The 26,762-nt window shown below is 47.0% G+C and overlaps 10 protein-coding genes across 10 annotated transcripts, besides 26 other annotated features; 4 read left to right on the top strand and 6 right to left on the bottom strand.

The window, feature by feature from the left end:
• Window positions 1-420: a sequence feature (heterozygous, non-Esmeraldo-like haplotype).
• Tc00.1047053508317.129 (mannosyl-oligosaccharide 1,2-alpha-mannosidase IB, putative) lies at window positions 1-738 on the bottom strand (the record flags this gene model as incomplete). Its single annotated transcript, XM_806873.1, has 1 exon — window positions 1-738. A coding segment is annotated over one exon (738 nt), but the record flags the coding sequence as incomplete, so codon positions are not given.
• Window positions 421-1,448: a sequence feature (areas merged during assembly that could not be assigned to a particular haplotype. This can correspond to areas where the two haplotypes were merged or to regions with more than two copies in the genome that were merged during assembly.).
• Window positions 591-642: a sequence feature (G-rich).
• Window positions 923-1,007: a sequence feature (T-rich).
• Tc00.1047053508317.120 (mannosyl-oligosaccharide 1,2-alpha-mannosidase IB, putative) lies at window positions 1,038-2,831 on the bottom strand (the record flags this gene model as incomplete). Its single annotated transcript, XM_806872.1, has 1 exon — window positions 1,038-2,831. One exon carries the CDS (start codon window positions 2,829-2,831, stop codon window positions 1,038-1,040), a length of 1,794 nt encoding a protein of 597 aa, XP_811965.1.
• Window positions 1,449-1,719: a sequence feature (heterozygous, non-Esmeraldo-like haplotype).
• Window positions 1,720-7,020: a sequence feature (areas not merged during assembly with more than two copies in the genome that could not be assigned to a particular haplotype).
• Window positions 2,684-2,735: a sequence feature (G-rich).
• Window positions 3,236-3,298: a mobile genetic element.
• Window positions 3,240-7,514: a mobile genetic element.
• Window positions 7,021-8,330: a sequence feature (haploid, Esmeraldo-like haplotype).
• Window positions 7,343-7,514: a mobile genetic element.
• On the bottom strand, window positions 7,570-9,459 carry Tc00.1047053508317.80 (mannosyl-oligosaccharide 1,2-alpha-mannosidase IB, putative; the record flags this gene model as incomplete). Its single annotated transcript, XM_806871.1, has 1 exon — window positions 7,570-9,459. The coding sequence occupies one exon, from the start codon at window positions 9,457-9,459 to the stop codon at window positions 7,570-7,572; it is 1,890 nt and encodes a 629-aa protein (XP_811964.1).
• Window positions 8,331-9,469: a sequence feature (areas not merged during assembly with more than two copies in the genome that could not be assigned to a particular haplotype).
• Window positions 9,312-9,363: a sequence feature (G-rich).
• Window positions 9,470-15,174: a sequence feature (heterozygous, Esmeraldo-like haplotype).
• Window positions 9,853-10,127: a mobile genetic element.
• Window positions 9,949-9,972: a sequence feature (AT_rich).
• On the bottom strand, window positions 10,168-12,738 carry Tc00.1047053508317.70 (uncharacterized protein; the record flags this gene model as incomplete). The annotated part of the gene is made up of 1 exon (XM_806870.1): window positions 10,168-12,738. The coding sequence occupies one exon, from the start codon at window positions 12,736-12,738 to the stop codon at window positions 10,168-10,170; it is 2,571 nt and encodes an 856-aa protein (XP_811963.1).
• Window positions 12,619-12,648: a microsatellite.
• Window positions 12,680-12,708: a microsatellite.
• Tc00.1047053508317.60 (hypothetical protein, conserved) lies at window positions 12,819-14,102 on the bottom strand (the record flags this gene model as incomplete). The annotated part of the gene is made up of 1 exon (XM_806869.1): window positions 12,819-14,102. The coding sequence occupies one exon, from the start codon at window positions 14,100-14,102 to the stop codon at window positions 12,819-12,821; it is 1,284 nt and encodes a 427-aa protein (XP_811962.1).
• Window positions 14,257-14,296: a sequence feature (AT_rich).
• Window positions 14,560-14,614: a sequence feature (T-rich).
• Window positions 14,657-16,201, bottom strand: Tc00.1047053508317.50 (ammonium transporter, putative; the record flags this gene model as incomplete). The annotated part of the gene is made up of 1 exon (XM_806868.1): window positions 14,657-16,201. The coding sequence occupies one exon, from the start codon at window positions 16,199-16,201 to the stop codon at window positions 14,657-14,659; it is 1,545 nt and encodes a 514-aa protein (XP_811961.1).
• Window positions 15,175-15,488: a sequence feature (areas merged during assembly that could not be assigned to a particular haplotype. This can correspond to areas where the two haplotypes were merged or to regions with more than two copies in the genome that were merged during assembly.).
• Window positions 15,489-17,009: a sequence feature (haploid, Esmeraldo-like haplotype).
• Tc00.1047053508317.40 (hypothetical protein, conserved) lies at window positions 16,601-19,957 on the top strand (the record flags this gene model as incomplete). Its single annotated transcript, XM_806867.1, has 1 exon — window positions 16,601-19,957. The coding sequence occupies one exon, from the start codon at window positions 16,601-16,603 to the stop codon at window positions 19,955-19,957; it is 3,357 nt and encodes a 1,118-aa protein (XP_811960.1).
• Window positions 17,010-26,762: a sequence feature (heterozygous, Esmeraldo-like haplotype).
• Window positions 20,007-20,033: a microsatellite.
• On the top strand, window positions 20,211-22,349 carry Tc00.1047053508317.30 (uncharacterized protein; the record flags this gene model as incomplete). The annotated part of the gene is made up of 1 exon (XM_806866.1): window positions 20,211-22,349. One exon carries the CDS (start codon window positions 20,211-20,213, stop codon window positions 22,347-22,349), a length of 2,139 nt encoding a protein of 712 aa, XP_811959.1.
• Window positions 22,611-24,875, top strand: Tc00.1047053508317.20 (hypothetical protein, conserved; the record flags this gene model as incomplete). The annotated part of the gene is made up of 1 exon (XM_806865.1): window positions 22,611-24,875. One exon carries the CDS (start codon window positions 22,611-22,613, stop codon window positions 24,873-24,875), a length of 2,265 nt encoding a protein of 754 aa, XP_811958.1.
• Window positions 24,950-25,005: a sequence feature (A-rich).
• Window positions 25,332-26,510, top strand: Tc00.1047053508317.10 (cysteine proteinase, putative; the record flags this gene model as incomplete). The annotated part of the gene is made up of 1 exon (XM_806864.1): window positions 25,332-26,510. One exon carries the CDS (start codon window positions 25,332-25,334, stop codon window positions 26,508-26,510), a length of 1,179 nt encoding a protein of 392 aa, XP_811957.1.
• Window positions 26,655-26,759: a mobile genetic element.

The following is a 26,762-nucleotide window of genomic DNA, read 5'->3' as shown; positions in this document are numbered from 1 at the left end:
TCGCTCATACCTTTCGTCGCCAGTGAGGCCCGACAAAGCGGTCATCTCCACCAAAAAGGTGCCACCATCAGCAGTGCTGGTAATCGTTGTCTCCGTCGGATCCAGACCGTGCCGGAGGTTAACTGCTCCGTACGGTATGCCGGTGCTGGTGTTAAAGCAGGGGAGAAGCCGGTTGCCCAGGTCCACAGCAAGACGCATGAGCCCACCCGTGTAGTTGTGCTCCGAGGCGACGATCTCCACCACGCCTTCCTCATACATAAAATGCGCCGCAAGAAGTCCGCCAAGTGCCCGAATCGTCGTCTCAAACACAGAAACAGAGATGTCAATGTCAAAGCTCACATTCTCCTCCACCCACCTCGCGTAGCGACGAAACTCCGTGTGGAAGCCAGCGACCGCCAGCGTGTCGAGCGCATCGATCAGCGTCCACCCGTAGCCGCCCATGGTGTTCTTCCCTGCCCCGTTCACCGGGCGCAACTCGTCCCTCGGGAAGGCATACTTAATGTAGGAGTTAAAGGCGTGCCCTATCATCTCGCGCACGTAAGGCCGCATTTCGGCCTCAATGGGGTGCAAGGCATCGGTGCTGCGCCACGCACCGCCACCCTCTCCCTCATCCTCGCCCACACCTCCACCGGGCCCCCCACCACGCACACACATGGCCGTCACCAGCGGTAATGCTACCAACAAACAAATGCATGCCGCGGGCCCAGGGCCCTTTTTACCGTCTCCCCCAGAACGCATAAATACGCACTTTGCACACTATCTACGCACCCTCACAAAAAAGAAAGCCAGAAAAGAAGGAGCAGTAGCACACACATGTTGACGAGGCAGTGCGTCGTTTCCGGAAAAAAAACACCATGCCCCGACACGCGCAACCAGTCACACTACTTATTCGCAACACCACGCCAACACACACACACACCACAAAAGAAAGAAAGAGGAAAAAAAAGCAAAAAAGAAGCAAAAAAAAAGCAAAAAAAAGCAAAAAAAAAGCAAAAAAAAGCAAAAAACAACATTTCATGCACAAACATTCTGCCAATTCAGCGGAATATGGACTTCGAAATCCGTTCAACGTCACTCAGCGCATGATTAGCACAGCAAAATCGGTGCGGGGCGGTATTTCCTCCTCCACGGTCATTGTCACCGCCCTGCAACTCATGAAGACCATCAATAAGACTATCAATTACATCCAATCGGCGCTGTGTCAGCGTGTCTCCCGAGACCTCCTCCTCTTCCCTTGCGCTCTCTGCAGACACTGGCCCCCACCACTCGGCCGTGTTGGGGAATAAATGCGCCTCGGTGTTGAACACCCACCCCACGTGACTCCCCACACTGCTGCCGCTCTCCACAGCAGCGCAATACGACGGGATGCTGCCACGGAGCTTCCCCTGAACATGCACCGCATTGCACTCGTCAAAAAGAAGATACAGGTACTTCAGCGTCTCGGCAAGCATGAAGCTCTCCATCGTGTCGCCGTGCTGTTCATCACCGTGCGGAAGATCCACGTTGCGCAGCGTGGCAAACCCATACGGGGTCCTCATGCGCAAGTTGATCGCCAATGCCAGCTCCTTCCCCATCACAAGGTACGCAGGATCATGGGTCGCGCGGTAAAGCATGTACACAGATTCCGCATGCTCGGGACGCTGCGGGTAGCCGCCATGGGGACCCCCACTTCCCAGAGAAAACTCCTCTGGTAACGCCCCGAAGTGCTTGAAGATGCTGTGGATCGGCCAGTTGCTCTCCGTGGCCTCTGCAAGATGGCCGCCAAGAATCAGGTTGCCCGGAAAGAAGGACGCCAGGGATTGTTGGGCAGAAGAAAACGGTCGGCCACTGCGCATATCGACAGTCGTCAACATGCCACATTTTCTCAAATAGCGGTTGACATCCCGCACCGTCCGCTCAAAACGCTCCCAGTCGCCAGTGTCCCCAGACATGACGTGGGACTTGATAAAGTACTCGATAGCGCTGTCTATCGAACCACCAACACTAGAATCAAATAGATGCCAACGGCCGGTCATGATGTCAATGTGGTTTCCCATCAACCCAGTCTGAGGGCTTCGTGCGGCAAACAATGCCTCGGAGGCACGCCGGGCGGCTCGCTCATACCTTTCGTCGCCAGTGAGGCCCGACAAAGCGGTCATCTCCACCAAAAAGGTGCCACCATCAGCCGTGCTGGTAATCGTTGTCTCCGTCGGATCCAGACCGTGCCGGAGGTTAACTGCTCCGTACGGTATGCCGGTGCTGGTGTTAAAGCAGGGGAGAAGCCGGTTGCCCAGGTCCACAGCAAGACGCATGAGCCCACCCGTGTAGTTGTGCTCCGAGGCGACGATCTCCACCACGCCTTCCTCATACATAAAATGCGCCGCAAGAAGTCCGCCAAGTGCCCGAATCGTCGTCTCAAACACAGAAACAGAGATGTCAATGTCAAAGCTCACATTCTCCTCCACCCACCTCGCGTAGCGACGAAACTCCGTGTGGAAGCCAGCGACCGCCAGCGTGTCGAGCGCATCGATCAGCGTCCACCCGTAGCCGCCCATGGTGTTCTTCCCTGCCCCGTTCACCGGGCGCAACTCGTCCTTCGGGAAGGCATACTTAATGTAGGAGTTAAAGGCGTGCCCTATCATCTCGCGCACGTAAGGCCGCATTTCGGCCTCAATGGGGTGCAAGGCATCGGTGCTGCGCCACGCACCGCCACCCTCTCCCTCATCCTCGCCCACACCTCCACCGGGCCCCCCACCACGCACACACATGGCCGTCACCAGCGGTAATGCTACCAACAAAAAAATGCATGCCGCGGGCCCAGGGCCCTTTTTACCGTCTCCCCCAGAACGCATAAATACGCACTTTGCACACTATCTACGCACCCTCACAAAAAAGAAAGCCAGAAAAGAAGGAGCAGTAGCACACACATGTTGACGAGGCAGTGCGTCGTTTCCGGAAAAAAAAACACCATGCCCCGACACGCGCAATCAGTCACACTACTTATTCGCAACACCACGCCAACACACACACACACTACAAAAGAAAGAAAGCAGAAAAAATTTCCGGGCGGCTGGCCAAATCCTGAGTTTCTCAATCATAGAAAACAATCCAGATAAGAATAAGAAAGAAATGAATGGAATAAGAATGGATCCATCATATCCTCAAATTTTAACAACAAGTAAGTGTATATATAAATCATCCATTAGCCACAGTTGTGGTCCACTCACTCTATTCGGATTCGACACATATATATTTATTACTTATTTACTACTTACGAAGTGGCAGACTTTGGGGTCCTCCAGCCAAAAGACCCCGCCGCTCCCCTTCGCAAGTTCCACCCCTTCGCCAAGTCCTGAAGTGTGAACACACGACCGCGTGATATGCCGTCTGCGGGGTTTTTTGCACACCGCACGTAGGCAACGGATGCATGTAATCTGCGAGAGTCCAAAAACTCATATATCCGTTGCAGCTTCCACGTCATGGCGTGTGATTTTGAGCTGCCTTTATTCGCCGCTCCTTGCAGCAAAGTGTTGTCCACCCAAACGTCCATGGTGGTTGGCAAGATGGCGGAAAAAGCCGATAAGGCTAAGCGTACCGCGCGTGCCTCCGCCTGCATGATAAGAAAAGTTCTCCCTCCTCTCCATTTCCCTCCGGCAATTTTAACGTCGCCGGTGTATGAAATGAAAACGGCTCCCCATCCACGGAGCGATGCATCCGTGATGATGACAGCCGATGCCTTTTCCGTGGGCTTGATGATTCGCTTACGATTATATTCTCGATGATGTGTTGCAATCTCTCGCCCAAACCAAACGCTGACGGCAAAAGGTTTGCCGGGGATTTCTCCTGCACAATCCCCCGGTTAAGTGCGGATAATCGTCGTCGCACTGCCCTAATGAAAAAGTAGTAGTCACATAAACGCGTGCCCAAAATGGCAGCCGCGTACAAAAAGCGTGACGCCACAACCTCCATTTCCGAGATTGTTAAATACTTCAGCGACGACATGGCGCATACAGACCGGACAAACTTGTCACTCAGGAATGCCGCCCGATGAGTATGATCAAACTGCACCCACAGGAAGGTGTACTGCGTGGCGCCCAATTCGCAATCCTCCCCCATCGTGGCGTGACGGCCATCCGCATTACGAAGCACTTGGGCTTCCCACAATGTCACATCGCTCTTCGACCCTGCAATGCGTATATTATCGATCAATACGTCGATACGCACCAATGGAGGTGCAGCTCGGAGAAAGTGAACCACCGTCGTCACCCCCGCAATTGCCGAAGTAATAATAATCTGGAGAATTTCTGGGCTGGCCTTGTATCCCATTGGGAGCCGTGCCAGCTCCACCAGCGTGCCATCCTCCACGCGGCATCAAAAGAGATGCCGAGTCCCCGCAGCAACAAAGAAAGAAAAAAGGATGCCTTTAAATCCACGCAGGAAGCGGCCTCAGTCATCACAGGTGACAAATAACGGGAAATGTGTAAAAGAGGAACATGAGCCTCGTAAGGGTCGTCTCTCTTCTCGTCGCGTGGCCACGCGATCCATCCTCGTCGTGAACCGGTGGTTTTCTCCTCCACCACAGAAAAGGGCATCATCCATCCGCCGCTTGTTACTGTGGAAGAAGCGTCCTCGATAATTCCCGCTTCCTTCATTAATCGCGCTTCAGCGACTGGAATCCTCCGTGAGCTTTGGCGCGCGTTACCGGAGGAGGATAAAGGTAAAGGGGACCGCCCGACGTGCCCACATACTTGCATGAGTCTCTCCAAGGTCGCCGGGTTCAACCGGCTCTGGATCCACTCCAGGTTCAATACGGGCGCATTAACTTTTTGTAGCGGGATGGTTCGTTCCTCTTGTGGAGTGGCCAGACGCTTCCTTGGCGCGCGTCTTGTTATTGGAGCAGCATGATACCAAAAATCATGGAAAAACACTCCTCCGCTCTCAACCAGGGTTCCTGCCCTTGCGCGGTTTCTCCCTTCACATCAATGCGACCGGCGGCAACACCTGGGTCAGCATTGTGGTGTACCTCCCCAAATATCAAACTGTGCTCTGGGGAAGGTCGAACGGATCGACGTGCACCGCCAACTGCGAGATCACGTGTGGATCCAATTGTATGCCTCCACGATTGGAGCAGCGTGCCTCAACGCTCCTCGTTTTGTGGAATGCGCCGTGGCATTCCAAGGAGCCAGAGCTCGCTCCACGTGGGCAGCCGTCAGATTCGTGAGTTTCTCGTTGCGTCGAAGTGTCCTGCATAACTTTATAGTGTCTAACACGTCCTCTTGCCCTCGTATCCTGACGGACCGAAAGGCGCGGTGGGGATCCGCTTTCGCCGTCCTCGGCGCCACGGACCAAATCAAAATTATGGCCCCGTCCGCCTCCATTATGAAATTGTTGGGAGTTAAGGCCGCAATCTCGGGCCAACAGCTCGCCGTTATCCACGCAAGTCGAAAAACAACACGTTGCTTCCAATCGGTCCGACTGCGGATAACTTGATTCATCCCTTCCTTTGTCAAGGGGCGCGTCTGCTTCGCCTCTTATCGTGCCGCATTTTTTTGTATCCCCAGAATCATCATGTCCAGCGGGGTTCGATTCATTTCCAACATGGACCGCAGCATCCTGGCGTGCTGCCGTCGGGTCGATGTCGCCACATCTAATATGGCCGTCAAAAAGGCCGCACAACTCTCCGCGTTGATCGGCCGTTTGTGCGTGCAGCAAAAGGCTGTAAATTGCCCGCTAGAAACATTCTCTGCTTCCACGTTGACGGCGCACACATCTCTCGAACGACCTCGTTCGCTCTCCTCATATAGCCTGTCCAAGGCGGGGATGTCGGTGATTCGTCGTACCATAGTCAAGCGTCGTTGGCGGATAAGCTCCATTGCCCTTCTCGACGATTGCGTCGGGCGATTAGAAATATCGGATGAAGTGTCTGCGGTACGGTGCGACGCCTGTGCGTAATGGTGGGAGGTGGTGGAATGGATGGGGCTGTTTTCGTCCGCCCTCGTAAGCAGCCGGCAGCCCCTCGCCGTTTTTTAATGGCCGAGTGCGCTGCGAGTAATCCCTACTGGCTGCGCTGCGCACGTTGCGTGTAGATGCGTCGTGTCCATAGGTATGACATCGTTGGCATCGCAAAGTGCGTTGGGTTTCTCGCCGATCGACGAGAGGCTGGACTGCCCTCGCATAGGTGTCCGTCTGGTGAACAGCGGTGTGTAGACGGGCGCGCAGTTTGGAAAGCCGGATGCCGGGATCGGATGCAATCGTGAGCTGTATCCGGAATGTATTCATTAGGGGCCTCCCCAAATTCATGAAGCGATCGGTGGGATCCTGCCCGCCTTCCAGCACGCCGATCCACTCGACCAAATTGTCAAAGGCAAGTTCAACCTGCTCGTCGTCCTGTTGCCAGCATTGGTATGCGCACCGGAGGTCGGAAACGACTCCGGAGGCGCCCTCATTCCATATACGCGTGGGCCACGTGGTGACGTCGAATGCGCAGAAACCGCGGTCCTCTTCCATAGGTAATTGGGGTCCAGGGGAGAAGTGCGGGAAGGCAACGGCGTGGAAGGGTGGAAATGTGGTCTCCCAACATTGCCGTGAGGGCGTCTGTAAGCCGCCGAACTTTGTCGGACGCGCTGCTAGGCACGCCTCCAGTCATCAAGATATCCGTTTGATGCGGGAGTGTAGATACGCCATCGTTGGCAACGTGTCGGGTAGCGGGTGCCTCGTCCCGCCCCGCCGTCTCCGCCTCCCGCGCGGGTTGTTGTGCATTATGGCGTGCCTCCCGTTCCTGGAATTGACCAGTGAGCCTTCCCAAGTTGAATTCGCGCTCCCGTAATTGGGCGTGAGCGGCCTCCAACTGCTGTTTTAGTTCTGAGACCTGGTTGCCGGCCCCGGCGATATTGGATTCCCTCACCGATAGGTTAATATGCGCTTCCTCAACCTGCGAGTTAAGCTGATCATTCCGATTCTGCACGTCCGCGACGGCGTTAGCGTAATCAAAATTCAGGCGTTCCCTTCAGCAGTGATGAGCCCTTGTTGGTGCCCCAACTCCCGGGCTGCCCCCATAGCGGGCAGGAGCGCTTGTGTCTCAAAATTAGGGATCCGAGGCGCCCGTAGATTCGCAATATGTCCAATAAGAGTGGAATCCTGCCATGCTTTAGAGACAGGTCCATGGAACAAGCATAAGCCTGTCGATGATGCGGCCACAGTTAACGTCTCGTCCGACATCTGGTTACCATTAATGAACGTCATCTGCACCTGGGTCTCGCCACATTGGCACACCATGTCCCAGAGACGGGCGCCAATATCACACCACTCGGAGGGTGTGTAGGGAACCAATGCCATTTCCTTAAACTTACATGTGTGTCTGTAAAAAATAAAAACAAATATTATCTGGCCTCTATCGGCTCCATGCCCCTACAAAGTCGCGTTCTTCCCAAAAGATTCATACGGTAGAAAGTATCATAAAGAATGCATTCATTTATCAGGATATAAATACATTAAGACAGCCGGCTCTCCCGCGATCACTCTCCTCACAAGCTCCTAGAAAAAAAAAGAAAAAGCAAAAAAAAGCATTTCATGCACAAACATTCTGCCAATTCAGCGGAATATGGACTTCGAAATCCGTTCAACGTCACTCAGCGCATGATTAGCACAGTAAAATCGGTGCGGGGCGGTATTTCCTCCTCCACGGTCATTGTCACCGCCCTGCAACTCATGAAGGTCATCAATAAGACTATCAATTACATCCAAGCGTCTGCGATGAAACTCCACTCCTGCAGCAATGCCGCCATGATTAAAAAGAGGATAACACCCCAAGCGATCATCCGAAGGAAACGCAAAAGGCACAACATCCTCCCCCCACATAAGATATTCCTCTAGCAATTCAGAAAATAAATTATTCGAAGACACTGGCCCCCACCACTCGGCCGTGTTGGGGAATAAATGCGCCTCGGTGTTGAACACCCACCCCACGTGACTCCCCACACTGCTGCCGCTCTCCACAGCAGCGCAATACGACGGGATGCTGCCACGGAGCTTCCCCTGAACATGCACCGCATTGCACTCGTCAAAAAGAAGATACAGGTACTTCAGCGTCTCGGCAAGCATGAAGCTCTCCATCGTGTCGCCGTGCTGTTCATCACCGTGCGGAAGATCCACGTTGCGCAGCGTGGCAAACCCATACGGGGTCCTCATGCGCAAGTTGATCGCCAATGCCAGCTCCTTCCCCATCACAAGGTACGCAGGATCATGGGTCGCGCGGTAAAGCATGTACACAGATTCCGCATGCTCGGGACGCTGCGGGTAGCCGCCATGGGGACCCCCACTTCCCAGAGAAAACTCCTCTGGTAACGCCCCGAAGTGCTTGAAGATGCTGTGGATCGGCCAGTTGCTCTCAGTGGCCTCAGCAAGATGGCCGCCAAGAATCAGGTTGCCCGGAAAGAACGACGCCAGGGATTGATGGGCGGAAGAAAACGGTCGGCCACTGCGCATATCGACAGTCGTCAACATGCCACATTTTCTCAAATAGCGGTTGACATCCCGCACCGTCCGCTCAAAACGCTCCCAGTCGCCAATGTCCCCAGACATGACGTGGGACTTGATAAAGTACTCGATAGCGCTGTCCATCGAACCACCAACACTAGAATCAAATAGATGCCAACGGCCGGTCATGATGTCAATGTGGTTTCCCATCAACCCAGTCTGAGGGCTTCGTGCGGCAAACAATGCCTCGGAGGCACGCCGGGCGGCTCGCTCATACCTGTCGTCGCCAGTGAGGCCCGACAAAGCGGTCATCTCCACCAAAAAGGTGCCACCACCGGCAGTGCTGGCAATCGTTGTCTCCGTCGGATCCAGACCGTGCCGGAGGTTAACTGCTCCGTACGGTATGCCGGTGCTGGTGTTAAAGCAGGGGAGAAGCCGGTTGCCCAGGTCCACAGCAAGACGCATGAGCCCACCCGTGTAGTTGTGCTCCGAGGCGACGATCTCCACCACGCCTTCCTCATACATAAAATGCGCCGCAAGAAGTCCGCCAAGTGCCCGAATCGTCGTCTCAAACACAGAAACAGAGATGTCAATGTCAAAGCTCACATTCTCCTCCACCCACCTCGCGTAGCGACGAAACTCCGTGTGGAAGCCAGCGACCGCCAGCGTGTCGAGCGCATCGATCAGCGTCCACCCGTAGCCGCCCATGGTGTTCTTCCCTGCCCCGTTCACCGGGCGCAACTCGTCCTTCGGGAAGGCATACTTAATGTAGGAGTTAAAGGCGTGCCCTATCATCTCGCGCACGTAAGGCCGCATTTCGGCCTCAATGGGGTGCAAGGCATCGGTGCTGCGCCACGCACCGCCACCCTCTCCCTCATCCTCGCCCACACCTCCACCGGGCCCCCCACCACGCACACACATGGCCGTCACCAGCGGTAATGCTACCAACAAAAAAATGCATGCCGCGGGCCCAGGGCCCTTTTTACCGTCTCCCCCAGAACGCATAAATACGCACTTTGCACACTATCTACGCACCCTCACAAAAAAGAAAGCCAGAAAAGAAGGAGCAGTAGCACACACATGTTGACGAGGCAGTGCGTCGTTTCCGGAAAAAAAACACCATGCCCCGACACGCGCAATCAGTCACACTACTTATTCGCAACACCACGCCAACACACACACACACTACAAAAGAAAGAAAGCAGAAAAAATTTCCGGGCGGCTGGCCAAATCCTGAGTTTCTCAATCATAGAAAACAATCCAGATAGGAATAAGAAAGGAATGAATGGAATAAGAATGGATCCATCATATCCCCAAAGTTTAACAACAAGTAAGTGTATATATAAATCATCCATTAGCCACAGTTGTGGCCCGCTCACTCTATTCGGATTCGACACATATATATTTATTACTTACGAAGTGGCAGACTTTGGGGTCCTGCAGCCACAAGACCCCACCGCGAGAAGGGAATCAAAAGGGTGTGGGTGGCATGGCAAAATAAAATAAAATAAAAATTAACCAGCCGCTATCGGTTCCCTGATCCCCCAACGTCGTGTTCTTGCCAAAAAATCATAAGATGAAAAAGCGTCATAAAGAAGTGCTTTCGTTGTATCAGGATATATAAATTAATTAAGACAGCCAGCTCTCCCGCGATCACTCTCCTCACAAGCTCCCAGGAAAAAAAAATTAAGAAATCAAACAGTAATGACTTCATTATTTATTTTTTTTCCTTTCGCACCACATAAGGTAGCATCCAGAGTTCTTGTCATCTAGTGCCCCAATATCGGGACATCTCTCAAAACTAGAAGGGATTTCAGGTGCATCAAAAAAAGACAACGGCAAAGCATCCAAACCCAAATCCTTTTTGGGGTCTTTCCCCTTCACATCCAATAAGTCACAAAGAGTCATGTAGAGATCCAATGTGGTCGAGATGCGGCGCGTTCGCTTCATCAAGTTCTTAAGTGATAATCCCGCCTTGTATCCCTTCATTTGATCAATGCCGGCCAACAACTCACGATGAAAAATCATTCCCACGAACGGCAGAGCCCGTTCCAACTTCCCGGGTGCGGTTAATTCATAGTAGGGACCCATATGATTTCCGTGGTCAGAAAGCATCAAAAGCACATTGGAAGGATCGTCAAAAAAGCCAAGGCCCACCCGAAGCTCTTCAAGAAAAGCGGTAAGTGCATTATCAACGAGGTAAATCACACCATGGGAACCCTCGTGACCCTCAACAAGGTGCAGCACATGAAAAAAGTGGAATGCATCATCCTGAGGGGCTAAAGAAGCATTTTGCGACAGATTACCGTTTGGATGTCGTTTTTCTCGTCGTCGTCTTCTTAACCGTCGTCCCAAAAGAGATATTGTATAATTTAACACATACTCATGCACATATTGCTGACCTATACATCGTCTCAAGATACTGTTGGCCCCTTGAAAATTTCCCTCAAGCGCCGAATATTGGATGTGACAAAAAGGCCCAAATGTGTGATAGTCTAAATCATTACCATACGGCTCTCCAAACCCAGCACTGTTTGTCTCCTCACCAAATAGCGAAAACATCACATCAAGACAGTCTCCTATCGTATAGGAAGTAACAAGCCGACTGCCATACTTTTTTTTTGCTAACCGAAAGAGATTTGATTCCATAATCTCATGTTTTCTGTGTTTCATCATACCTTCAATATTGCCTGTGAAAAGTGGCACAAGGTTTCCGACCGTGCTGTGAGCCAGTGTTGTGGCGCCCTGTGCCTCCACAAAGACGTGTTTTTTTGACTCATTGTTCCGGAAGTTACGGAGCCAATTGCTGAATTTTGGCAGAGAGCGCAGTACCTCCTGACGGCTCACGGCATCCAACACCAAAACGAGAACGCTGGCTGGAGGAATAACTCCGTTCTTTATCTCCCTTCTCGTTAAATCATGTTCAACTCTCTTGGAATGTCGGATGGGCGGAAATATATGATATTCCTCATAGTCTGAAGAAGGGCAATAAATACTGTAGGCTCCACTCTCCCCCAATGGAACAACCCAAACTTTTTTCGACAACCAACCTTCACGTACAATTCTTTCACGATCACTCCGAGGCTTCCGTAGGACCGGAATGAGAGAAGAAGGAATAACTTCCACAGATTTAATCACTCCATTTGAGTCACGTTTAACTATAACACCCATAGATTCGTGAACTGTCTTGTTCTTACCATAACGCTTCTCTAGAGTTTGATGCCATACTTGGCTCATCTTAAGCACCTTGGGGAGAACTTCTGTCCCTCCATTCAATTCACTTCGCTCCGGACGTTCAATGTACACAGTCGGTTGCTCATTTCCATCTGGACATATAGGAGATACAATCACGACCCCCTCTTCTTCGCCAAGAAAGGAGATCTTGTTACTCCCACATTGATCACTGCCAGTAAAAGCATTAAGCAGCCTTCGATGAAAGTATTCTGGAAGAACCCATCCTGTGGCGGCAGTACTCGACAACTGCAGACCTTCAAGTCCACAAAAGTCTACACGGTCTCCCAGCATACCAACTTCCAGGAAGCGCCTTGCGTCGCCTTGAAAAAACGAGGGAGCAATTAGCAAAAAAAACATAATCATCAAGCACCCACATGTCATAGCAATGCGCATCCGCCAAAACGGCAAGCCACAAAGAACGGACTCAACATTTTTTTTATGAACTTTTGAACTCCAAAAATGCGAAAAACCTCGACAATTCAGCCCCAATAAAACTGCGCAGCCACAAAAAAACATGATGAAATCAGCCAAAAAACGGGAAAGTAGCAACATGATTTCTTGCGTCTGACGGTGGTGGGCAGAAATCATTAGGTGGACCAAAAAGTGAAGCGCCAGAATAACCATCAACGGTATAAGAAAAAATTTCCAATGATTTTTCCTCTGCATTTCACCTGAAGCTCCAATCCATTGCGAACTTTCAGATAGAAAAAGCACAGCGTAAGCTGCGATACCCAATGCCACTGAGGAAAATTCCCTTGCAATGCGTATGTTAACAGAAACCCCACGTATAACCATTGCCATCTGCAATAGCATCCCCCATGAGCAAAACAGTAACACCAATGTAAAAAATATTCGCACATATATACCCCGCTGTGACATCCCAAGCTCTAGAAACACAAAAACAAAACCCTCAATCTCACCGGTTGAATCAAAAAAAAAAAAAAAAAAAGAGATAAAAAAGCTTTCATTCATACTTATCGCCAAAATCAAAAATAATAAAAATAATAATAATAATAATAAAACAATCCGAAAAACATATAGAATTGCCATACTTTATCCCACTTAGTCAGTTTAAAAAAATACATGTATATAAATACCAGATGATACTTGGTCAATATAATTATTCTCATCTATAATGGAGAAAGTGCCAACAGTATTTTTTTAATAAGCGGTGAAGCAGAGTTAGTACTTCCAATTCCATCTATTAACCCAGTTAGATTCCGTAAAAGAACATTCTGAAGCACCTCTAGAGTTTGCCACAATTTGTCTCGTTCCTCCAGCAAAAGACCAAGCTGTTCTAATGATATGATCGGAGCCTTCTTCAATAGTAATTCTTCATTAATAGAATACCCTCCGGTAAAATAGCTTTCTTGCTCATCATTAGACCCTGTTAGGCAATGCTGATGATGTCTATACGCGGCAAGAGCAATCGCCTCATAAGACTCGACCTCCCGTCTCATATCCTCCATTACAGCAAGGCACTCTTGAGGTAACAAAAACAAAGATTCTATATCCAGATTTAAAAAAAAATGAGAGCCATTAGAATCGATATTAAGTTGGGAATTGCGGTTGCATATATGCCGATTCTCCTTGCTTGTTTCATCTAGATGTTCCACATGAAATTTCGGTAACACTTCGCCTTCATCTTTCGAAAAATCAACTGCCCCAGATACAATCGTAGGAAAAGAACTCATTCTTATAGCCTGGCTTTTATTTTTTGTTTTAATGTCTTTGGCGAACGTAGGATCCTCTCGCATGCTGGTCTCCACTTCTTTATTCTTTGTTTCGTTGTTAGGGACAGGTCCAGCAAAATCGAACTCCATATACTTCTCTCGAACCATTTTTTGTTGCAACTTCATAGCTCTTGTCGGCCTCACACCTTCCACGTGCCCAGTACCTTCAGAAGTATTGGCGCGTCGCTCAAGAGCCGACCTGGAATACGTGTTCAGCATCTTCTTCAAAAACTGATACATCCATTTCAGGAGCATGATATGCTCTTGAAGTTTTCCTGCCGCCAAACGCGTTACATCAACTTCTAAAGAAAATTCTGGTGGTACGCAGCCCCGAAGCATAAATTGTAGTGTTTGCATGTTTTTTTCACAATGTCCACGCTCCTGCAAAGTATCTGAAGAGGGGTCTTGATTGATGCAAGTAACCGTTGTAATTCCCCATTCAACACGACTGAGAAGCAGAGATGCACGTTTTGCTCGTGATTGGGCAATTTTTGCCTCCGGTAGCCCAAGCGCAGTGCAGTTCTCCGCCACACGACTAGTTACAGCATCAACTATGGTGCAATATGCAACACCATCACGTAATGATTCAACACTTGGGTATTGGGCAGTGCAAACGCTATTAATCCACAATAACAGCTCCCCTCTTCCTGAGGGCTGTACTGCCGCCGAGGTTCCATGCATTAAGAATTAGTGCCTGTTTATTTTCGATAAATTATCTGACCCAGAACAATAGTTTTCAAATTTTTCTTGCTTCTGGCTTTCCGTTAGAGAATAATAAAAAAAAAAGGACATGTAGTAAGAAAAATAACAAGGCATATGATACAGATTTCCTTTCAATTTTAAAAAAAAAAAAAAAATGAAATAAATAAAAATAACACTAATCAATAAGCCAACAGCTCATATTGCTCCGACAAACACTACTATAATATGCTAATTTAATTCCTTCCCATAATAGAAAAAAAAAGGTAGGAAATAAACAAAAATATCTCTCCTAGCTCGTTCAGTAAAAAAACTAAAGCTAAAAAAAAAAAGTGGAATACTAGCACACGCGATTCTAATAAAAGCATTTAAAGGAAAATAATGGTAATAATGCTGCAGCAACAAACAAAAACAGTTTTGATATCATAAATATTGTCTCAATAAAGTAAAACACTAAAAAAAAAAAAAAAAAAGCAAAAGAGTCAAAATAAAAACATTTCGTTTTTGTTTACTTCTCATAAAAATTTACTCGGCTTTCAGCTGCAATTGATTAGCCGTTCGTCAATATCGGTAGTAATCTCATTCCTTGCATCAGCATTCACTGCCAAAGTCATTGTATTAAAACCCTCTTCGCGAGGGTCGTCATCAATGTCAACTTCGTCATTATTCACTCTCTCAACTACCAAGATAGAGTCACCCCTTTCTTTTTCTACAATGTATGTGCCAGTTTCTCCAATAAACAGGCTGCTGTTTCGAACCTGTTTTACGCGTTTTCGGTTCTTTATTGGTAAAGCGTCTCCTCCAACATTTGACGCCTGTAAAATCCATGCAACTTCGCTATGCTGTCCGTGATCTAGCCCGTGGTGTTCCTGTTCGTCTGTTACTCGTAGTCGATAAAATCGCCCAATGATAAGTAATATAACAAATGTCCAAAATCCTGCCCATGTAGCAGCCACAATACAACCCAGGCATTGTAATCCAAGTAGTCTTATACCTCCTCCGTAAAGCAACCCATCCGCACCACCGACGGCTGAAGATCCGGAAAACCCAATAAAAACGGCCCCAACCAATCCGGGTACCCCATGGATGCTGGAAACATCAAGCGCATCATCAATGCGTAATTTGTGTTTGATCAAATAAACAGATACGGTTGCAAAAACTGCAATAAAAAAAGCACATATAATAGAGCTAGGTACAGTAATATAGCCGGAAGTAGGAGTAATACCAGCCAAACCTGCAATGGCTCCATTTATCATGGCAATAAGACTCGCCTTTTTGGTTCGCAGCATATGAAAAAACAGAAAGCAGCATGAACAAACGGCCGCTGCCACCTGCGAATTAATCACAGCATAAACGGCTCCTTTTCCAGACTGAAGAGCACTCCCCCCATTGAACCCAAACCATCCAGTCCATAGCATGGTAGCCCCAATACAAGTAAGAGGAAGAGAGGAGTAAGGAGCTTCCCCTCTATGAATATGAAAATCTCGACGACGTCCCAAAACAACGGCGCATACTAATGATGAAACCCCAGCAGTAACATGAATCACAATGCCTCCAGCAAAATCTTGTACACCCATTCCGCGCATCCAGCCCTCAGGTGCCCAAACCCAGTGAGCGACAAAAAAGTACACAATAATCTCCCATAAAATTGTAAAAAACAAAAATGGGCGAAAGGCCAATCGCTCTGCATAGGCACCAGTCATAAGAAGTGGTGTTATTGTTGCAAACATCATCTGAAAAAAGGCAAACAAAGCCTCTGGAATCACAGTTCCACCATAGCAAGTATTGTAGTCCACATTCATCATAAAGGCACGCCGAAAAGTACCGATAATACCTTTACCTCCTGCCGACCTACCCATCGTTAGGGAATATCCGGCACACACCCATAGTACGGAAAGAACGGCACATCCACTGAATATCTGGGCAAAAACGGAAGTTGTATTTTTGGAACGAAGAAGACCAGCCTCAAAAAAACCCAAACCCGGCATCATTCCTAAGACAAGAACTGATGATATCAATACCCACGAAATATCGCTGTCTTCTGGCAAGCATTTTCCCTCCGTACTGGCGCCGGAAGACATAAGCCACACAATTGCAAATACAAAAACGACCCTTCTATCGCCCCGCCCCTCCCCTACGCCGGATACCGAAGGAAAAAATAAAAAATAAAAAGAAGCCGCTAACACAAAAAAATAAATCACGACACCCAAAAATATAGAAGAAAAAAGCTCTCGAGCGCGGAATCCCGGCCGCCTCCCGCGGCCAAACGGGGTGAGCGCGTCCCTGCGCGGGCTCTCGGGCGGCCGTCCCCTGACCCGTGGGCGTTTTCCGGGGGCTGGCCGTCGCCGCCATTCGCCAAGGCCCGCGGCCTGCCACCAGCAGCGGCCGCCGGCCCTCGTGTCCCTTAGCTTTTTGGCTTGACTTTTATCTTTTTCTTTTCCATTCCCGTTTTAGTTTGTAGGAGGCCTAGCTTTTTTACCATGATTCCGGCGAGGCGGCTGCGCTTGTTGTTGGGCAGGGCTTTGGAAGGGGTCCCAGTCGCCGCCACCCCTTCCCCCGAGGCGGACGAGGATTTAGATGATTATTTGCTTAAGAGCTATATGCGAGAAAACACTGCGAATGAGAATTTGACGGAGCTTCTTTTATCCATTTCATCTCTTGGAATTGCATCGAGAGAAGATTGGTTGCGGCTGAAAAAAGTCTGTTTCGCCCATTTACCTGAGCTTTCTTGTCGAACCGTTAATATAATTTTTGCATTGCTCGTTGAAAAAAGTGTCTGTGGAAGCGTTGAATGCGTAAGGATACAGGATAAATTGGCTCAATTGAACTTTTCAAAAAAATTGAGGGATCATGAGTGCTTACAAACACTTCGTTGTATTACAAATGTTGGTTCCCGCTTATCACCCAGTTTTATTCCTCATGCCCTAGAATCCATTCAAACTTTGGTGAGGCAATGTCAAACAGAGTTGCTACCAACATTATCGTACACTATTGGGAGGCTCCTTACTTCAAAAGAAAATAGAGGGATTCCTATTGAGGTTCAGCATTCTCTGCTGGAAAGTTTGGTTGTAAGGGTGGACTCAATTGATTGTATGCTGCTAAGTCAATCCGAACTTATTTATCTTTTGTGGGCTTTATCTGCTTTTTGTTCGCCCATTTTGTCTTTGAGAACGGCATATTTGAAGACCTCCTATATGCTACTGATGCGAGGGATTAAAATGGAAGAAATCAAAGATGGTGGCCCTATGGATTTATTATTATTGCTTTTCGGTTTGTGTCCACTGCTTGAATGCTCTGGCTTGGGGAACTCCATTCTTCCTTCCCAAGAAGCTGGGCTGATAATGGACGTTACGACTGATCACGGTGAAATGAAGGAGAGATCTCAGGGATCTTTGAAACGATTGTTGGATATGCTTAATTTAGTCCTAGTTTCTTTGATTCAACATGTTGCCCGTGAGGAATTACAAAACCGTCCGGTATCTTGTGTTATTTTGGAGATGCTTACATGGTCTAATGCAACAAAAGTGTTAAAAAATGCACAGATTTTGTATAATCTTCTTATTTGCAGACTGCTTTATGGAGAAAGGGGTATGTGGTTCTGTGAACTGAAAAAAAACGTGCTCTCTGAAGGAGAAAAACAACCACCATTAGTGAATTACTTTCTATTTGAACAACGTACGGGACTTTTGGACATTCTTAAGACCCGACTAAGCCTATCTGTATTTTCTTCTGTACCTCTAATTGGATTTGAAAAAGCGTCCGTCCGTGAAATAATTGTGGTGCTAGAAGCCATGGTATATGGCAATATTTCGGAGAGCCTCAAGAAAAATTATTTAAAGGGATGTATAATGAAACTACCAGGGGCTATTCGCATTGTATCAAGAAATGAATTTCCTCGTATTGTAAATTTAATAATTAAGCTGCACCTTTGTGATCAGCCAATTATGCGTGCAATCCACGATAGATGTCAAGAGCTTGGTATTAAAAAAAAATTGTTACATAAAAAAAAACTTAACGAGGGTGCAAATTGCCACATGAATACAAAAAACACATCAATGGATGATTGGAGCTCTGATGTTATCACTCTATACATTTGTGAAACTTCTTTAAAACTTGCTGGCGAGGATAAAGGCTGTAAGACTGACGTACCCAAGCTACTTGAGAATTTAAGCACCCGAAAAGGCATGAGTAGTGCCACGGAAAGACATTGTGTATCAATCATCAAGTCACTCGCGAAGCACCAACTAGCTTTTAAAAATGAAAAGTTTTATCAGTTATCTTTGAATTCCATTTTTTCTCGGGTAAAAACAGGGCTTCCCGTTGGATCAATGCTTTCTTTGATCCTTGATGGAGTAAAGGCAGGAGTATCTTGTGAAGCTCTAGTAGATTCACTCTTATGGGTTGGCTGTCGGCTCCTTGAGAGAGGAATGGCAATAGCTGATGCAAAAGATGTGGCCATCTATTTTATTGCGGCGCATGAGCTAGATTCCTTGAATATTGCCTTCCATCCGGTTCTTCTTGGTATATTTCAACAGGAAAAAGCCATTGACTTGCTTTCCCCACATTTGGTAACTCGTCTGTTTCTGGCCTTATGTGCACTTGGTATAGATGATAGGTCGTTGCTTGAACGTATTCTAGACCGAGTGGAGTCGTGGTGCTTGAAGGTGGTGACAAAAGTCGAATGGTCAGAAGAAGATTGGAAAGCGAGTTTAGTTTTTGTCCATGCTTTATGGACTTTATCATCAGAGGTCGTCTGGAAACAGTTAATGCAAATGGCACAAAAATTGGTTTCCTCTATGATTGAGAGAGAAAATGAGCATAAGACTATGGGATACTCTCTTTTTGTTGCTTCGGCTGCCGCCAGTTTCAGCATTCATAACAATGCCGAGACCCCTTTCGCGAAAGGGATGGAAAAGATTTTTGTTTCTGAACAGCTTTCAGGATTTCTGAAGATTGTCACTTCACTTTTTTCGGAAGATGCGATAAGTTTCTCACTTTCTCGGACGGATGCGTTACTAAGAGCAGGAGCCATGGCCTCTGTCATTCCCCAATATAGCAATATCATTTGTTTTCTTATTATTGCTCATGCTGTTCAACGTCTTGCCCAAGGTGAAGGTAATTCTTCAAAAAAGTTAACACCCCTTGGAGTAAGCCTGTGGCGATACTGCTTAAAGCATGTGGAGAAAATACCTACTACAGACAATAAATTAATGACTGCGGTGGGATTTTCAATTCGATTTGGTGCAAGCAGTCAGGCATTTGACCGATTTATGTCAGCATTAATAGAAAAGGAAGCTGGCGTAAACATGTTATCGGTATGTTCCATAGCTGACGGTTTGGTCCGAACAGGCAAAAGAAGGTCTGTGGCCACTCAGTTTGTGGCCCATTTTTCTCAGAAGAATTGTTTAGATGATTTACCAGCGGCGGCATTACTCTCTTTACTTAATTTCTTTGTGCGAGATGCTGAACGAGTATCTCTTGGTCTGGCTCGAGCAGACATGCTTACTGCACTTGTGTGGTCATCGCTTGGCCTTAAACTGGCTCGGCTTCCGGAAACCAAAGGGCTTTGGACTTTGGTTGACTCGGTGCCTACAGAAACAAGGTCGTCATTGCTGGTGTTTTTGTCTGAAGGAGGATTGATAGATAAATCTTCAGTGACGGAACTAGTATATCCCGTTTCTACTGTTTTAACTTGGAAACTGAACTCAATAAATGGTGCCTCTATCACCAATTTCTTGCAAAAGGTAAAAATATCTCTAGATATTCGTAGAAGCAATGAAATTGCACCCGATCTGGTTGCGGAGGAGCTTCTGAAGAAAATATCAGAACGTCTTTAATTGCATAGAAGCTTATTTTCCGCAACAAATTTGATACTTTCCCGGTGTATTTTTTTTTTTTTTTTTTTTTTTTTTTGTGTGGGTGTGTGTCTTTTTCTTTTTATTTCTGTGTACATTGATAAAATCAATGCTCAATTCTTTCATTTCCTGTACCTATATATATGTGCTGCGTTCCTTTTATATATAAATAAAGAAAAGGAAGTGGGGTCCTTTATCGGTCGCAATATGTAATCTCTTAGAGAAGAATATTGCAATGAATCTTGATAAAGAAACTGGATGTAATGTTGATCAATTAGTCGAAACGTTGCAATTTTACGAACAACAAATATCGAACCTAACGGAATCTATCGAGAGTCGAAATGAAGGGCATGCTAAAATGGAGACGATTCTTATGAATCTAATCAGTGAGAAAATTGGCGGTGTTCCCCCTCCTCTGATGCCGGAAAATGCTACCACGAAGGCAAAGGATGATGATTTTATTTTAACTGTTGGTAGAATGCAAGATGAAATTGAAGCGACCCGTCAAACTCTTCAAACGGCACAAAGAAACGAAGAACTAACAGGAACAGCATTGGCCCGTATTGCAGCCTTTATCACGCATCATGATGAAAAATACAAATATCATCTTGATGGATTGAGGAAAGCTGTTAAGAACTTTCAGAATGTCTGGAAAATGAGTGAGGAACACAATAAACAGTTAAAATTGAAACTGAAAATGCCCCCGAATGAGAACCCTGTTAATGCAACGACGTTAATGCCTGGGAAGACTCAACTTCATAAATCTTTAACGGAGAAGATGGCACCATGTTACGTTGAAGTAACTCGAATAGTGGTTCCATTGATGAACTGCATGACGGCAATTCTTGACTCACTTAAAATGAAAGGAGAACTTCGTTTGAATAATCGAAAACAACTAGAAGATGCCCATCAGACAGCCAGGTCTCAGCTTTTTAAGCAGAGGGATGTGTTAAAAGATGTTCGACAAATGGTTGATAGCATGGAAGGAGCCATATTGAAACTTCAAGCAGCAAATAATGAGAAGAAAGATATATGGGATAAGTTGCAGGAAGACATAATGGAACTAGAAAACTCTCCGAAACTCACGGATAGTGTAGCCACAACGAATGAGACAATACTGGAATTGTCTATGGAAATAGTTGTACTGAAGCAAGCCCTAGAAGAAGCCTCGAAATTAACCCAGAAGGCTCAATTCGAAGAGAAAAAAAACGTTGACACGCTAAGGTCCCAAACCCTTGAGCTTGACCATGCAAAGAACGATGTTGCTCATACAAGGCGGGCAATTACAGCATTGGAGGAAGAGAAAGTGGAACTTCAGGGGCAAATAGAGGCCAGTCGTGAGAATAAACGCAAGCAGATGCAGGAGACTGAAAATGAAATACAAAAAGTGAAGGACTTTTATGAAGAGGAGCATGAAATTAAAGAAACTCAAAAAGTGTTTGAGATGGAAACGCAATCCTTCAGAGTCTCTCTGGATGAAGCAAGGAAGCGCCTAAACATACTGAAGACTCAACTCGATTCAAAGGCAAGCCAAAAAGCAGTGCTTCAGGAGAAGAAACTGGCCACCGAGGAAAACGTCAAAAACTTAAAGTTGGATTGGGCGCATACACGCAATAAAATTATTGAAATACGCAAGAGTATTTCTGGATTACGGCAACAAGAGGAAGAAGCTTCAAAAAACTTGCAATACATCAATTTACTTGGGTCTGATACAGTTTGTTCTTCCTTCCCAAGTGACTCCAATCCTCAACAAGAAGCAGGTGGTAGGATTGCGGACGGAAACCTTCGTCAGATGTTCGTTTTGCAGAATAAAAATCTTGTAACGAAGGCTCGAAGAGAACACCGCTGCAGTAATGTGGCAGCAGGTGTCTCTTTTATCAGCAGTAAGAACCTTGACATAGTTCATGAATTTGCTGAGAATAAGGGTTTAGAGCGACGCCGATCCTCTTCAACCACAACACAAGAACCATTACATTCCACGAGGATTCCCGCCCCTGTTGCTCATATACCCTCTTCCAAATATTATTTTGATGATCATTTTTCTACACATGCAACAGGGCGGGAATCACGAGAGAAATCTCCGTTTATTTCAGCAGAAGAACCACCCATTGGCACGACGACTCATATTTTGCCAGATGAAAAGGGCGATTTGTTTTTTTGTTCCCGAAAAATTGATATTCGTTCACCTGATTTGGGTTCAAGAGGGAATTCGCCAGAAACAAGAAAATCCGCATTATTGCCAACGCAAGAAGCAGCAGTAAAACATTTTTCAGAATCGCCGACTCGTTTTAACGGAAGTGGCAACATAAGAAGCCCTCCAGTGATTGAAAGTGTTAACCTTCGTTTACAGGAAATCCTGAATAGAAAGCTTTGAAACACTTCTTCTGTTTGTATCGAATCATCCTAATAGCTGGAAATATCTCAATTTGTATTTTTATTACCTATGCAGAAACTTTTTTCTGGATTACTTTGATTTTTATTTGGCTTAACTTGTGTTGGGTTCCTTAGTGTATTTTTTTCTCCCATTTTTCTTTTTCCTTTTTCTCATTGTACACATAAATATATATAATTTTTGTGGTTTCAGGGCTTTTTTGGCCTGTCCGTCGGATTATTATTGTCCTTATCCTTTTATCCAATGGGCGAGGATCCTGTAGAAGACGTCCGGCGCTACCTGGCACGTGATGAAAGCCGGGAAAAGGAACAATTTACGGCCTCACTGGAAGGGAAAAGCTCTGAGGAGCTTTTGGCCCTTCTCAAGTCTCGGAGAGATGTGGATGCCGGGGAGAGCAGTGCGTATTGCACTGGAAGCTTTATAAGAAGTGAATATGGAAGCGGTGTCGCTGTGAAATCGGAAAGCGATGTGAAGAATACTCCGCCTGTGAAAAAGAAACGGCAGGCCGAGGATGCGGTAAGTAGTATGACGAGCACAGAAAAACTGGTGGAGATTAGTAGGGTAGAAACAAGTCGCGATGAACCGCTGTCATTAAGAAACGAAAGTCCAAAGAGCATCCAGGGTGAGCACACTGTAGCGTGGCAGGCAGTACGTTCAGGAGTTATTGTCACGAAGGAAGAACTAGAGGAAGTCCGGCAAGAGATGCTTATGCAAGAACGTCTGTTAAAAGCCTTGGAAAAGGACAATGCAAATCTTCATGAGGAGCGGCGGGTATTGCGTGCAAAATTGAACGAGATGGAACAAAAAGCAGTGAGCGTCGAGGCCAAATACAGTATTTTGGCGAGTGGTCGAGGTCCTAATTCCCGCGTGGGCCAACCTGTACCGCCAATTGCCATTGTTTCTACGGAAAGGGAGCAAAAGTGCAGCCAAGACGAATTGCGTATGGAGTTAGAACATCAGAAAACGGTAGTGCGGGAATTGCAGCTGGAGTTAGAATTGATTCGACGCGAGAAAAAAGATCTCGAGACACGTTTAGCCGCTCTTGACATCAAGAAATTTGAAGAGATGGAGTTGGAGGTTCGCAACTTGCGCGTAGATTTAAAGCGCAAAGAGACGGAACACAATGAGACTGTGAAGGATATGGCACGGAAGATTGCATGGTATGTGGAGCATCAGGAGTTTAACCATTCCCAGGAGGAACTACTAAAAGAACAACAAGACACCATCCACCGTCTTCGTGCTAGACTACACGAGACGGGGGCCATAGATGACGACGGAAAACGTAAGCGTGTTGGGAAAGATGCACGTGTGAAGTATCTCACCAAGCGTGTGGTAGAGCTGGAAGAGGCACTTAACCAGAAACACCCGAACAGCATTGCGCAACTAATTCGAAGTTGTCAACCCTCCGTGCAGGATTCAAAGCAGTTTAAGCAACTCAATCTGAAAATAAAGGAATTGGAGGAGGCCCTAGTAGAAAAAGACCGTTGTGCTGAGGCGGCGGTCACCCGCTTGAGGGTGGAAACGGATCGAATAAAAATTCAATATCAAGAAAAGATTGAGAAGCTCGAGGACGAACTTAAGCTTCGCTTAATGCATGCACAAACGCGAAGGGTTCGCGAGTTGGAAAAGCAACTAGCGGAGGTAAGAGAAACCTTGAGGGAAAGAGATCAGGAAAAAACATCACCCGTGCCAGAAGTAGAGAAATCGGCTAGTGCTGGTGCTTGCTTACTCGAAAACAGTGCCGCCGCTCCAGCTCTGCCGGAGAAAACAAAGTTATTCATGTTGGCGGCACAAAAGGGAGTATCTAGCCAGGTAGAAGAAGTCATTTCTTCTCTCCGCAAGGAGAATGACACTCTGAAAAGTCAGTTGTCACAAGTCACGCATGATGCGACAAGAAAACCTATTGCAGTCTCACCACCGCTGGAAAAGGGGGAAGACACCTTTTCATCTCATGTTATTTCAAGCATGCAGGCCCAGATAAGTACTCTTAGTGCCGAATTGGCGGTGTACAAAAGATTGCTTATGGAGAGTCAAGAGTCACTCCGCGACTCACATACACGCTGGGAAGAGCGCCTAGGAACTGCAAGGCAAGAGTATCAGCAACAAATACAACATATACGACAGGAGCACAATGATGACATTAAACGAATTCAAGAGAACCACCAGCGGGAGATGAAGACCATTGCCGAGCAGCAGCAAAATTTACAAGAAGCCTCATGGGCCTGTCAAAAAGCTGCCCAATTCCCGCTTGAGAATCCACGACAGGGTACTGCTTTTCTCCAGAGTGTTGCGGAACGACTAGCGTACCTGGAACTTCGTCAGCTGCAGAAGGAGCGTGAGGCCGCCCACGAGATTTTGGAAGTTAAGCGTGTGGCCGATTTTGAACTCACCTTGGCGAAGCAGAAAACTGAAATGTTGATTGAACAAAAGAACCAACAGATTCAAGAATTTAGGCTGCAGTTGGACCAGCTGCTCGCCAGCCTTGCTCTTCTGCATTCCCATGTATAGATCGTTTGGGGGTGGGCCCTGCCTGGAATGATGTCATGACACTACCATTTTTTCCATTTTATAGATATCAACAGTTTTTTTTTTTTTTTTTTTTTTTTTTTGCTTTTCTTTTCCTTTCCTTTTTCTCTTTCTACTTTTGCATTGATCATCTCATTTGTAATGAAAGCAGCTTAATATCAACCATACGAAACGAAAAAAAAAAGGAGGCAAGAGGGTTGGTGATAGCCTCTTTTTTTGAAATTGCCCGAACCACTCTGGAGTGTACAGTGATATTCACATCTATCTTGGATGTTGTACGTGCGGTATGCATAAAGGGAAAAGATCATAAGAGTGTCAAGAAAAGGTGGGTTCTCCTCCTCGATGACCAACACACTTATGCGTGTTTATTTCTCCAATTACTCTGTGTGTAAAAAGGAAAAAGGTCCCTAGTAAATATTCACAAAACACATTTATAAAATGCATAAATGCGTACGGCGGAGGGAAAGGATGCAGAAAATTTTTATGATTCATATGATTGTGTTGCTTTTCTTACTTGTTACCCATTTCGCGTTTACGGCCACTGGTGTTCTAACCGTTTTTGAAGGAAGACCGAAGCCGCCAGATCTTGATGGATACACTTTCGACCGCTTTCTGCAAGAATATGGAAAAAAATACGACGCAAGGGAATATGTGCGTCGTAGGGCCTTATTTGAGCAGACGCTGGCCAGGGTGCGTACCCACAATGAGGCAGGAAACCATCTGTATGTGATGGGCATCAACCACATGTCAGATTGGACACCGGAGGAGCTTGCCAGTCTGAACGGTGCAAGGCCGCGCATGATGAGCCACCTCGCCCAGAAGAGTTTACAGCGCAGATACCAGTCAAGTGGTGGGAGAATCCCCGATGAGGTAGACTACCGCAACTCCTCCCCCGCTATTCTTACGGCGGTAAAGGATCAGGGCCGTTGTGGAAGTTGTTGGGCCCATGGTGCGGCAGAAGAGATGGAGTCGCATTTCGCCATATTAACTGGAAGGCTTCACGTGCTCAGTCAGCAGCAATTAACATCGTGTGCGCCCAACCCGAAAAAATGCGGTGGGACAGGTGGCTGTTATGGTTCGACGGCAGATCTAGCCTATGAATACGCTAAACAAGGCATCACATCAGAGTGGGTGTATTCCTACACGTCATATAGAGGCGAAACAGGTGACTGTCGTAACGAATTGGATGTGATCGCCGTTGCCCAGGTCCAATCTTACGTGAAGATTCCATCAAACGATCAGGATGCCGTCATGGAGGCCCTTGCCAAAAACGGTCCTTTGTCAGTCAACGTCGATGCAACGTACTGGTCGGCATACGCTGGAGGTATCTTTAATGGCTGTGACTACAGCAAGAACATCACAATTAACCATGTTGTACAACTTGTGGGTTATGGGCACGACAATAAGCTGAACCTTGATTACTGGATTTTACGTAACTCATGGTCTCCAAGCTGGGGTGAAAACGGGTACATGCGGCTGCTGCGCACGGATAAGGCCGAATGTGGCTGGGACGTCATGATGCAGGACGGTACGGCGTGTGAGGACGACCCTTCCGTTGCTTGGGTTTGTGGAGAATGTGGGATTCTCTTCGATACCTCTTTCCCTGTGATGTCGTGACTGCAATGTATATTTTACTGTAGTCCCGCCGCTTCATAATATTTCACTTTGCGAAAGAAGGGAAAGAGGGGAGCCCGGTGGCTGTAGGGCACTCAATGCTGCCAGCTTTTTATCGCATATAGTAAACGATCTTTTTTTTTTTCTAGGAGCTTCTGAGGTGAGTGGTCGCGGGAGAGCTGGCTGTCTTAATTAATTTATATATCCTGATACAACGAAAGCACTTCTTTATGACGCTTTTTCATCTTATGATTT

Source organism: Trypanosoma cruzi, genomic scaffold (assembly GCF_000209065.1).
Source record: "Trypanosoma cruzi strain CL Brener 1047053516771 genomic scaffold, whole genome shotgun sequence".
In the NCBI taxonomy this organism is placed as follows: Eukaryota; Euglenozoa; class Kinetoplastea; order Trypanosomatida; family Trypanosomatidae; genus Trypanosoma; species Trypanosoma cruzi.
This window is presented reverse-complemented; position numbering and strand designations above follow the sequence as displayed.